This window comes from Stegodyphus dumicola, chromosome X1 (assembly GCF_044657685.1).
Source record: "Stegodyphus dumicola isolate Sdum_Otavi_A_Nest chromosome X1, ASM4465768v1".
NCBI classification, from domain to species: Eukaryota; Metazoa; Arthropoda; class Arachnida; order Araneae; family Eresidae; genus Stegodyphus; species Stegodyphus dumicola.
The window spans coordinates 245,947,257-245,961,004 of record NC_140780.1 but is presented as its reverse complement, the minus strand read 5'-3'; the positions used below and the strand labels follow the sequence as shown (position 1 = coordinate 245,961,004).

The 13,748-nt window shown below is 30.7% G+C and overlaps 1 protein-coding gene across 5 annotated transcripts in view; it reads right to left on the bottom strand.

Annotated features, from left to right (window-relative positions):
* Positions 1-13,748, bottom strand: part of tweek (transmembrane protein KIAA1109 homolog tweek) — a 421,377-nt gene that overhangs the window by 237,067 nt on the left and 170,562 nt on the right. For all 5 annotated transcript variants that reach the window (XM_085807394.1, XM_085807390.1, XM_085807392.1 and 2 more), the window contains 3 exons: positions 13,163-13,280; positions 12,799-13,078; positions 5,955-6,898 (listed from right to left, as the gene is read on the bottom strand). In XM_085807394.1, coding sequence (XP_085663520.1) covers positions 5,955-6,898; positions 12,799-13,078; positions 13,163-13,280 — 1,342 coding nt within the window. The remainder of the gene's footprint in view (positions 1-5,954; positions 6,899-12,798; positions 13,079-13,162; positions 13,281-13,748) is intronic.

Below are 13,748 nucleotides of genomic sequence, written 5' to 3'. Positions count from 1 at the left end.
CAGAAGCTATACTGCTACTTTTAAGCTTAATGTAATTTCACGTGCTAAACAAATTGGAAATTGAGCAGCAGCTTGAGAGTTTGAAAAGGACAACGGATGTATTCGACGTTGGAGAACTGAAAAAGAACTTCTTAAAAATATGCCACAACAGAAACGAGCCAAAAGAAGTGGTACTGTAAGGTGGCCAAATCTAGAGAACGACCTTGCAAACTGGATAAAGGAGCAACGAGGAAAGGAAATGGCAATTTCGACTGTAAAAATTCGCTTACATGCAAAATTTATATCAAAACGAATGAACATAAATGATTTCAAAGGAAGTATAGCAGATTTATGAAAAGAAAAAATATTTCTATGCGTACTAGAACAACAGTCGGGCAACAATTACCAATGGACTGGTAGGATAAAAAGTCATCTTTCTGAAATATGTGACAGCTATTATTGATAAAAAAAAAAATTCTTCCGTCATAGATAATAAATATGGATGAAACGCCGTTAGCTTTTGACTCTCCTGCAAACAAAACTGTTGATGAAACCGGTGCAAAAACTGTATCTGTGTTTATGACGGGGCATGAAAGAACGTCATTTACATGTGTGTTAGCTTGAGCTGCAAACGGTGACAAGCTAACGCCGATGATCATTTTTAAATGAAAGACTGTTCCGAAGGGAGATTTTCCTAATGACGTAATTATTTGTGCAAACGAGAACGGCTAGATGTGCGAAACAATCATGCATGAGTGGCTACAAAAAGTTTGGCAGTGTCGTATGGGATCTTTTTTCCAAACAAAGGGGTTATTGATAATGGATTCCATGCGTGCTCATTTCTTTGAGTCAGTGAAAACCAGGTGTCAAAAATTGTCTACGACCGAAGCAATAATTCCTGGTGGTTTGACAAAATCGTACAACCGTTAGATTTGTCAGGTAATAAATCCTTCAAAGCTGAAGTCCGAAAGCGATGGGAGTGTTGGATGAGTGAAGGATTGCATACGTAAACCAAAAGCGGTAAAATGCGTAGAGCATCTTATGAAAAATTGCAAAGTGGGCAGGAAGTGCATGGAAATCGGTAGAAACATCGTCAATAATAGCAGGGTTCAAAGAAGCTGAAATTATATCCTTAGATAAAGAGACTGTAAACCAAGAGGATAAATGTGACGATCTGGAAGACTTGGACTTAGATCAGGATTTACTAAATCTTTTTAATTCAGATAGTGAAGAATCAGATTTTGATGGCTTCAAATGATGTATAGTTTGCTGTAATTCCTTTTGTAAGTAAAATTTAAAATTTCCTTTTGTCATCCAAATTTAATATTTCGTTGTTGCAACATTTTTTATAATATAGTCTGAGTATTACAAATATGGACTTTAGTGGGTAAATATAAGTATATACGTGAAGGTAAATATATTTTCCACATTTCTTACCTTTAATTTATTTTTGAGTTATGGTTTCATTTCATGCATTTTTCTTAACTGGTATGTCATATGTCAGGACTTAGGTTGAGTTTTTGCATCTATACGGCCCACGACGATGTCACTCGCAATTTAATCTATTGTGGTGTTTCTGTGTAATTTTAATTTTTTTCCCGCCATTTTTCTCGAGTGCGGCGTTTACGCTGATGCGGCCTTTCTTCCGGAAATTACGGTAATACAATTCATGTCAAAATTCTGCCCATCTTAAAAATCCACAGCAGAATAAAATAAACCAGCAGCACTCATGAATAGATAACATACAATACATTTACTGGATAACTGACACAGACTTACATCAGATAGAAATATAACTCTAAAAAATATTATATGTATAATAACACAAGACTATTTTTCAAAGATGACTCTACAGATTAGATTGCAATGCCATAAATGGGAAAACATGAAACCTTCATATATCCACATAGAGTGAATTAGATCTAGAACTAAATTATAATTCAATTATTTTTAAGTGCATAACCACTGAGAAATAAAAAAAGAAATAAGAAGAATGAAATTTTATTGATAAATTCAGACAGAGTTATTGCAATAAGAACACCACCATAGAAGTAACTAGAAATGTAACAGCATCAGCTTTTTAAAAGTAGTACTTAACTTACTGTGAGTAAAAAAAGTATTTGCACACCCACATTTTTGTTTGCAATTCATAAAAAGAAGCATTAAGAAATAAAAAAATTGGTATCGCCAAATCAGAATAAGTTTAATAATCCAAAACATATAAATAACGATGCTTTTTTGTAACAAAATTAAAATATCTCGTATCAAAAAAGTATTTGCACACCTGCATGAATACAAAAGAAATAAAATATATAAGCAAATTTCAAATAACTAATATTTAGTATGCATTCCTTTAGCATCTATTACTGCTTGTAATCTTGCTGGCATTGATTTAATTAAATTTTCTGTAATAGTAGGGTCAGTATTCGACCACTCTTCAATAAGGGCTTGTTTAAGGGCAGATTTGCTTAAAATCTTCTTTTTTATTTTTAAATCCAAAGAAGTCCACAAATTTTCCAAAGGATTTAAGTCTGGTGATTGTGGTGGAGTGGCAAGTTTTCTGGGTACATTATAAAGCAACCACGTACATGTTATACCGGCAGTGTGCTTGGGATCATTGTCTTGCTGAAAAAAGTACGAATTACTGATACCCAATTTTATTGCACTTTGTAGCAAGTTATCTCGCAGCACATCAAAGGTTTGAGCTGTCATATTCCCATCAATGAAACACAAATTACCAACTCCTTTGCTTGCCATGCACCCCCAAATCGTAATAGAACCTCCTCCATGTTTAACTGTAGGTAACACATTTTTGGTATGAAAAGCAGTACAAGGTTTTCTCCAAGCAGTACAAGGCCATTTTAACGTAGAGAAACAATTTTTTTCTCACAACGAAATCGGCAGTTCAGATTTCTTAGGTGCCATTACAATTTGAAATCGACAAGTTTCTACAACACCTCCTTTTATAGTCGTCTTACATATGTTATTTACTGTGGGATGACTGTCAAATAATAATTGCATAAAAATGCAAATTTGCTAAAGTTGAGTGTGCAAATACTTTTTTGGCATAAGCTATTTTAATATTGTTGCAAAAAATGTTTTTTATTAATATTATTGTATTTTTTGTAATTAATTTAAATGAATAAGCTTATTCTATTTTTAAATGCCAATTTTTGTATTTCTTAATGCATTTTCTTATAAATTGTTAACAAAAATGTATGTGTGCAAATACTTTTTGTAGCCACTGTACATGATGGAAAATTTTACCTAAATACAAAACTTGATAAACAACTTGTAAGTTTCTTTCTCAAAACTGTTAAGTATTATTTTTAAATATAAATTAAATTTCTAAATGTTTCATAATCTGAGTTTTCATTCATCTTATGTTTAAAAAGAATAAAATGTCATCTAGTTAAGATTATTAGCTCACTTTATTAAATATTAATTAATATTATTAACACCTGAACTGCGGTGTAATCCGCTGGTTGACCCTGACAGGTTTGTTTTGGGGGCCTGTTGATCTATCGGTGGGTCACAGCAATGTTCATGTTTGTGGCTGCATGTACCACTGGTGAGTCACCTTTTCTGCAGTTTTATATAGGATTCTAAAGTTTTTCAGCCACCAAATCACTCTGCTTGTTGGCAGTCAATGTGTTAACTATAACTAAGTAACTCTTAACTAAGTAATATTAATATTCAAATTCTGCTTTGAACTCCAATATTTGAAATAGTGCAAAAACATTAGTATCATACAAAAATAACAATATATGTTTTTAATATTGTCTTAGTAAAGTATAGTTTTTGAAACACTAAAATAAAATGTTTCACATTAAATGCTCCATCCAGAAGATGTGCTACAAACATACATATTGCAAGGGACAATAAGCATTAAAAATAATATGTAAATGGTGTTAAATAGGAAATAATAACATCATACATTTATAAGTGAAAGAAACAACAGGGGTGACCATATGTTTTCAAAAACAAGTGTCTTGATAATGTTTCAGATTTGCTATGTATGCAAGGAAACCATTCTATGAAGACCAAGAATACACATATAAGTGATTTCAAATTGATTTTAAAGAAAGGATACATGCTATTTGTTTAGCTACTACATATGCAAACTCTTAGTTACATTCACAAAGATTAAAACAATTCAGTTTGAATTAATCTGTATACAATGTAACATTTCTATGTAACACTTTAAATATTTATACAATGCTTCCTGTATTTATGTGATATTCATAAACTTCACCCAACATAGTTTCAATAAGCTTTAATTTATTTGATACTATTTATTATATTATTACCGAATTTAATGCCCACACTCTGAATATGCTATCAACAGGTTTATTAACAGAGATTTTGTATACAGTACAAAGTCTTTAAATCCGGACGTCCATAATTCGGAATGATCTATAATCCGGAGCTCAAAGCTACAAGCTTTCTGCACATATGTGTTTATGCATGCGCATAATACCTTTACGCATGTGCATATGCATTTACACATGCGTGTTTAATGTATAACGGACGAAGCTAGGCTAAAATTATCTAATTATCTATTTCAGTTAATGTTGCAGATCGTGTTGTTCCTTAATCTTCTAATTGGATGCGGCTTATTATTTTTTACAGACTGTCAGAGCAATTTTATAAAAAATAAGCTTGAACTTTCGATTATGTCAAAAAGAGTTTCCGATTCTGGAGCTGCCAAAGGATCTACAAAGTGGAAGCATGTTTCGATGTCCATCAAACAAAAAGTGGAATTGCTGCAAAAAATGGATGAAGGCATGAAGAAAGTGACAGAGATGTTAGTGAAAACAAAAAAATTTCGATTGACAAGTTAGTTGGTATTCTCGGCATAGCAATTACAGGACTTGAACAGCCGATCTTTGTAACTGAACAAGAAATTATGTCTGTTTATAGAAATAAAGAGAAAGTAAACATAAAAAGTGCACATAAAACGAAGCAACTTCAACAACTTAAATTGAAAGAAATGTTTAATAAAGTAAACAAATAAATATTAAGCTTTTTTTTTTTTTTTTTTTTTTTTTTTTGTAAATTTTGATACCCTTTAGATCATATTTGCTCTTTACTTCATAAATTATGGTTTCATATTTTTAATTTTATAATTTCTGTATGCCATCTTGCCAGATTTAAATTGATGATCTATAATCCGAAAAAAAACCCTAATCCAGAATCACCGAAGTCCTGACGAGTCCGGATTAAAGACTTTGTACTGTATATGATTAGTGACATTATAGTTAGCCCAAAGGCTGTGGTTTCATTTAAGACAACTAGTATTTCTTATCAGGGATGCATAAGTTATGAAGTTGTCACTCTTTATTTGAATCAAGAGCACACTGATAGCTGAAAGATAAGTTATCAATGTTCTGCATCACTTTTCCTAACCATTCTTAAATGCTCTGCAGCACCCCTCTTTTAATGCACTAGTACTTCCACACAGTGTTTGCGATATGTTCGAGCACTGCCATAGATAGCAAGATTTATCTCCGACTGAAAACCTGTGGGGCTATGCTGTACACCTCTGCAATTAAATTGGTCAATACACCATCTTCATGAACTACAAAAGCAGGTCTATACTGTCCTGTGTTAAGTTCCTTAGGACTATATCCATGAACTGTATGACTCACTGCCCTCCTGTACTGTCATGAACTTAAGAGCAACAACTTATTGCTCCTTCACACCATGCTACATTATCTCATTTTTTAAACCGAAGTTGTTGAAAATAAAATCAAAATAAACATTAGCATATTCCTATTTATATGGGCCATTTCTCTCTTATATCTTCAATCCTTCAGGGTGAAGCAATTTCACTCTTGAATAGTATACAAGTTAAAAAATAACATATGTAGTAAACAATTACACATGCAAATGAACTAATTCTTTTGAACTATGCTGTAAAAAATACCAAAATTAAAAATGTTATATGTCATATAAAATATAAATACTCATACCTGGTAAAATCAATTTTTCTTGTATTGGGTGTCCTTGGAGGAGCTGCAAAATTGAACCAAACAGTTTTCAATTCAATGATAAAAGAAGAAGCATCTCCCTTTAAATTTTGCTGATTTACTATGGATTTGCTTCCATCAGAACTGCTAAAGCTTCCACACTCAGATACACATGATGGAAAAGACATTTTAGTATCCCAGTGTGTGTGTTCATCAACATTGGAAGATCTATGACTATGTCTGGAAGGAGATGGTAAGTCAGTTGTAACACATGGCTTTTTTGCAGATACCCTAACTTCATTTCCTGATTTAAGGTTATAATTATTGCCATCTAATTCCATACATTTTGGAGAATCATACCCCCATCGTTTCACAAATTTGATACCTATATCCTCAAGGCCACACTCAAACATTATAAATCCCATCTTTTCTTCATCCAAATATTGATTCCACTCTGAATCTAAAATAGAATCTTGTTTTTCACTTTGCTTAGACAGCTGTCTTCCTAAAAAGCAGTAATTTTCAAAAGTAAATTCAACTTTACTTCTATGATAAGGTATCACAGTAAGCATTGCTTCTTTCAAAATGCTACTATTATTCTTTAACCTGCGCAACTGGCAATGAACACAAGTAACTGAAGCAGACAAAATGGTTTCTTCCTGCTGAGTCTCACTGGTCTCTACAGTCAATAATTCGGTGGGAAGCGAATCAGTTTTCACTTTCTTTGCTGAACGCTCACTTATCTTAGAACGAGCAATGCTACCATTACAATAATCAGTAAATGTCTGAATAACTTTTTTAGCTTGACAACTGTGGGATAGCTGAATTAATGTATTATCAACACAAACAGAAAGAAGAGAAACACAAGTTAAATCCTTTAAGTTATCCAAGGCAGAAAAAGCAATTACTTCCTCTACTATTGATGCCTGCATAATACTGATATTTACCTAAAATAAAAGAAAGGTAACTGAATAAAAACACCTAAATTTATTAAAAGATTATCATCCTTATCAAATACTTTTATGTGCCAAATAATATAAATCAAATACTTTACATTTTTGTGTTTATTAAATTAAAATTTATTTCACAGAACATGCAGAAGTTATAACTTCTGACATGGCAAAACAATTTCATACAATTCTTTCTTATATATACATCTGGTATGAGTATGAAAAGCTAGATACTTACTTATATTTCCACTGATAATTTTGACAAACAAAAACTGTTGCCAAACAATGTTGTTTGGTGCAATAATTGTTAATGTTACATCATAATACTCAGAGACTCTTTGGTTTTATGTAAACCTGATTTAATTCTGAATAAACTAGCAGGGATGTATTCATCCTGCTCCATTTTGATCTACAATTGCTTCAGATTCTCAGAGAGGCTACAAAACTAACGAATTACAGGTTGCAGGTATGAACATTTTAAAGTTAATCGCCAATACATAATTTTACAGATCCTGAAACTGGTGTGCACACCCAAAACACAGAAAGACTGGGGTTTGGCAAAATGGCACAATAAAAAAAAAAAAAAAAAAAAAAAAAAAAAAAAAAAAAGAGAGAGAGAGATACCTATTTTGTTGCTATCTTAAATATCATTTGGCATATTTATTCGGCATTGATTGGTGCAAGCTTTCATGAACTTGTTTGCCAGATAATCTCAAAGATTGAGCACACATTATTTTATATACTATATCCATAATTTGTATCTGCTGATTATCTAACTAAATAAAGAGGGATCTGTGATTATCTAATTAAATAATGAGGTATCTATTCCTTCAAAATTCTGCCACAATGAACTCTGCAAGTTTGGTGGGATCTCTGCCAAATTTTACAGTCTATAACAGCCAACTTCCATTGTTCATGGTAAAAAATTACAAGTTCCAATATTATACTTTACACTGATCAAAAATTAAATGACCCCCACCACACACACACAGACACACAAAAAGATTTCATTGGCAGCAGCAAGCACAAAGTTTTTATTTTATTTTTTTTTAATGACATAAATTGTTTAGTTGTTCCAATGATTTGCAGTTGTCCTAGAATTGGTGAAGCTTTTGTTTTGCAAAGATTTCCAAAATACATTTCACAAACCTTAGTAAATATAAGATGTCTGATTCATATTAGTTATGTCATTCTAAATGTAAGTGCAGTTAATATTTCATTAATCAGTATATAATATAAAGTAATACAAAATTCAAAGAAAACTCGTAAACTGTGACATTTTATTAAAAATGGGCTTATACAGCATTCATGTAAAAGACCATCATAATATTAATAAATTTCTAACAAATGTAACATGAAATTTTACTATTTTAATACACTACATCCTTTTTCTCTTTAGTCTAAAAACTGAAATTTGTCATCAAAAAAGCACTTTAAACTATTTGAATTTTATACAGTAAAAACACTTTAAATTCAACATTTCATATTTATTTAAGTATGTTACTTCTCACATAAAAATGTAAAATGCCATTTATGGGTGAATGAAAAAGATAAACCGTACTACTAAAGATTTTATATAAAGATAGGATGAATGTTTTATTTTTTTATACCACAAATTGAGAAGAAATTATATTTCTGTCATATAACATTTTACAATTAAATCTTAAATGAAATGTTTAGTTAAATAAAGTGACTATTTAAAATGCTGTTATTTAATAGAAAAAAAGGTGCCAGGTGAAAAGTAAATAACAGGTAAAAATATTATTTTTCACTGACATCAATAAGAATTAAACAATTAACTATATTTAAAAGAGACTTCATAAATTAACTAAGGTAAAACACACAACAGTTATCTGCTTAAGGAAGGGATACCTACATCGAGAGCTTTCTAGGAAAATTGTAAGGCTTATATAGTTCTACACATGCCAGAAAATAATGAAATAGCCATGCAGTCAACAACAAATAGTCTTTTATATTTAACCATTTGACTGCTAACAGCTACATTCAAAAAGAAACTCAGAAATTACCATTAAATGCAAAACTTGAGCTTCAACATAAGCACTGCTTTTCTGTATGTCAAAAAGTGCTATGCTTTTAATTTTTCTCATTTATATGTTATTTCTTGAACACGCACAAGCACAAAATTTGAAATCCAGTAGTCCAATATATGAATCTTCAGACCAACAGCACTTATTTTTCTTTAAAAAAATTGTGAATGGAGAAAAGAAAAAGAAAAATGTGGGTATGATCTGTCATTTTTCCCCCCCTCCCAAATTCCAATTAAGTTTCCTGTACATCACTTTCAGACAGATGGATCAGATTTCCTATGGGCCATCAGAAGAAAATAGTCTATCAAAACCTAGTTACTACAGAAAGTGACTTAAATTGCTCGTCTTCATGCTGCATGTACTTTAGCGGACACCATGCAGCTGCAACATGTGCAGCCAGCCAATTCACAGCACATGCATGCATGCCGTAATATACATGGTGGCTATTTTGAACATCTTCCTATGGAAATACTAATACTCATGGTGTTGATAAAGTTTTTTTCCCCTCTTGCACCAGATAAGACATAATACTTTTCTTTTGAATTTATCTCAAAAACTACGGATACAGTTACAGATACAGTTATTTGGGCACTTTTTATGCTTATAAGAAAACAATTCACACACACACACACACACACACACACAAAAAAAAAAAAAAAAAAAAAAATTGAAAAAATTCTTTTGCAAGTTTAATAAATTTGGAAATATTAATTAAAACATAAATTAAAAAATTGACAAATATTTTAAAATCAACAAACTGGCATGTCAGAGGGCAGTTCGCACCCAAAACAAAGTATCACAACAGTAGATTCTTTTTGGGGGAAAAGGAGTCTAAGAACTCATCATAAGGATCTGCTACTCATGTGTTTCAGTTCTTATATTCTCCAACAGATGGTGCTGAACTGTTCACATTACAAAACGGTCTCCTTAAGACAATGTGCACAACTAAGAACATTAACCTCTTGGGTACACTTGATGATTGCATTTCATCATGCACTTGTTTTACCTACTAGTACCAGTTACAATATTTTAATAATCGGATGACAACTTCTAATTCATCATTCAAACTAGGGCAAAATTAAACATGTACGTTCTTGTTCATAGCAAGAATGATTAGTAACAGTTAAAAGTGGATATTTCTTCGAGTGCTTCAATGAACTTTGTAATAGACTGCAACAAAATGTCAAAAATAATACATTTTATGAAAGTGATAAGGTTTTAATGAAAAAGCAAGACTATGAGAAGTACAATGATGAAGACTATAGTGAATTACAAGATAAAAATAAGACACACCAGACACTTACCGAGCAGTTATAGTGAATGTTCTAGTGAAGAATTGTCAGGGAAAGTATTTGGAAGAAAAAAAGAAAATCTCGCTAATGTAAAATGATTTTGTGCATTATCTGGAATCAATTCTATGTGTCTGCATAGATTAGGCGAGAAGATGTTTTAAAAGAAGTCTTGGATGAAGACTTTTGTGATATTACAGAAGAACAGACACATAGACATGCCAGACAAGTAATTGAAAAAGAAGGTTTTGTAAAAAAAGAAACCAAAGTTGGGTCCAATGACCTCTAATGAACTAAAGGTATATATTGCATTACATTTGCTGAGGTCTCAAATGAAGAAACCAAAGCTACAAATGTATTAGTCAAAGAAACACATTATAAGTACCCCTGATTTTGCAAACACTACACCACGTGACAGATTTTTTGATATTTCAAGTTTCTTATACTTTACAGGTAATGAAACAAATCAAAATGATAAAATATGGAAGATTAGAAATATTGTGGATTATCTCAATAACAATTTCTGTTGTCTTCATACTCCACATAGAGAAGTATCTTTGATGAATCACTAACAAAATTTAAAGTTTGACTGAATTATGTTCAATTTATTGCAACCAAAAGAGCTCATTCTGGCATACAGTTTTATAAACTTTGTCAATCTTCATTAGGTTAATGTATTTGTTTCAAGATTAGTAATTTGTTGCGATTCATTGAATATATTTATTTTCATTTTGTTTCTTTCATGCATTTAAACTTGACTTACAATTCTAATTACTAAATACATTACATTGCTCAAATAAATGAATTCTCACTCAAAATCTACTGCCTTTACACACTATTCTGCACGTCAGCAAATTAATCTGTTTCAAATGCAAGAATATTTTTGAATAAATCTGTACACAAGGGGTTAACGAAGACTGCTTGCTGTTAAATGCTCACATAAACAAAAGAATAAATGCAATATAATCTTAATTTTTCTCATTCTTATAGTGTTTCTATGAGTGATTTTCCTAGTCAAAAAAAAGGCTCAGTAAAGTATGTATAATTTGAAGAAATCTAAGAATTGAATGTCCATCTTGTACATATGCAAGTGTGTGTGTATGCATATATGTACATGTGTGTGCCAATATATATATATATATATTAGTCAAAAAAAGGCTCAGTAAAGTATGTATAATTTGAAGAAATCTAAGAATTGAATGTCCATCTTGTACATATGCAAGTGTGTGTGTATGCATATATGTATATGTGTGTGCCAATATATACAGCCCAGATATACACACATATATATTCTATAGTATACACAGTATCCACAAACTATTTACTCTCCTTTTATATCCTTAACCATTAGTCACAAACATATAGAACCAGTTACAATATTTTAAAATGTTATGTTTAAAATAGTCATGTTTTGACATTTGAAAATTTTAAAATATTAAGTTCCACAAAAAATTATAAAATCTTAGCATTTATCAATTGGTTGGTTAATCTTAGAATAACTTGAGGTTGATTTTTTTTTCCTCTTTAAATGCCATTCACTGGTATTCTTTTGTGATTTACTACTGTCTAATTTTCTTGAATTTTTAATTTTGCTTCAACTGACATGCTAAAAGAATTTTCACACAATTAATTTAAAAATTTCAAAATGCTAAGAATATGTTACAAATATTCTCATGAGATTTAATAATAAGTCATAATCTACTAACAATACAAAAATTCATTTAAATAGAAATGTTTCTAATTTAGCAAATGATGTTATGAGCTGGTTAAGTGCTAGTATTGAAGCTTTCCAGTATTTTGTCAATCATGAAATCCATAAGATTCTACGAATAAGACCTTTTCAGAAGAAGTTACATTCACTGGTACTTTTCATGGCAATACGCATATAATTTCTTGCATTTAATCTATTTAAATCAGAAATCTTTTTTTAAACTGATATTTTATTTTTAGTTATGTACAAATGCAAATATTTTGTTCTTGAATTTGCATACAGCCCCAGAATATGATAATCTGATTTTGAAATGAAGTAACTTGGGCAGTTTTATTGCATGGGTGTCACACTTTTTGTATTTAGTTTTTTGCAGTGAGCATGAAGTTTTCTAAGCATATGCATAGAGACTGGGAAAATAATAAAAGTTGCATTTAATAATTTTTTTCAATTTCATTATTTTAAGCTTTAAAAATGGTAAAATATGAGTATGTGCATCCTTCAAAATATTTTTTAAACAGGAAATGCATGTCTACAACCAACAGTTGCAAAAATAAAAGGTGAGTAAGGAATTTTTTTAACACAATGTACAGAGTATTATATTACATATAAAAATGCGAGAGAAAAGAATGAGGAAAATTACACCATTTAATATTTTGTTTTGCATAAATTATGAGTATCATCAAGAATACACTTAAATAAAAACTCTAACCAGTGGTTTTTCTGTCCCAATACACAGCATAAAATTCATATTTCATTCTTATACTGGATTGTGATCCATTACTGTTTAAACTAAATACTGATTAAAGTATAAAATAAAATTTTTACCCTTAAAGAGTTCAGAAAGCATACCTTAGCAATTTTTATAAGTGTTCTTGTATGATTTATGCGCATCTCTTCATAGTTATTTCCAAGATTTTCTGAGCTACCATCAAGATTTTTTCCATTGCTGTTGATAGGCCTCTTTTTATACTTTTCCAAGATCTGTGCACGAAGTTGGCTTAAATGAAGAACTTTTTCCTTCTTAAGCTGATTATTTTGTTGAACATCACGAGAGCACAGCACATGCAGATGATTTACGATTGTAAGAGGATGAAGTTGAGCCAATGTTGGTGTAAGAATATCAATAAAACTGAAAGAATTTCAAAGTTTAAATATAAATACTGCTGTCCTTTAGCACTGTAATAAAAAGTAAATTGAAAAAAAAAAAAATTACCTTCTCAGACTTTCAACCAGTAATGGGGAAATCATGAAGTGCATATCTCCACTTAATTTTATTACTAAAACGATTTTTGATGCATTTTTTGTGCTATAATCACTGGTCCCATAATCATCTACATTAATAGAATAAAAGAAAAACATAAGAAAGCAACTTTTAACAACAATCAAAATTTCAAGCTCAATGCGTATGAAAAACAATTTTTTTTTCTTTTGGTTCATCTTGAATATGTTTACATATATCGCAGAGAATGGCTCGCAGAGATGAGTGGTACAGCTCCCAAACAAATAAAACATGGTAAATTAAAACCACTTAGTGTCCAAAAGAAAGTAATTTATTTCATTTATTTTTACAATGTCATTAGTAAACCTAGTTTGATTAATGTTTAAACATGATTATTTTATTTCATTTCTTGTTAGTTAAGAAACTTAATGACGTTATTCAAAAACAATAAATAAATAAAAATATTATACTGATTCTATAACACAATTCTGTAAAGAAAATCTTTAAAATTTAGATATGTTTGCAGATGCTTTATGAATGATATCAATCTTAGCAGTTAGCTGGCAAAAATTTAACTGAT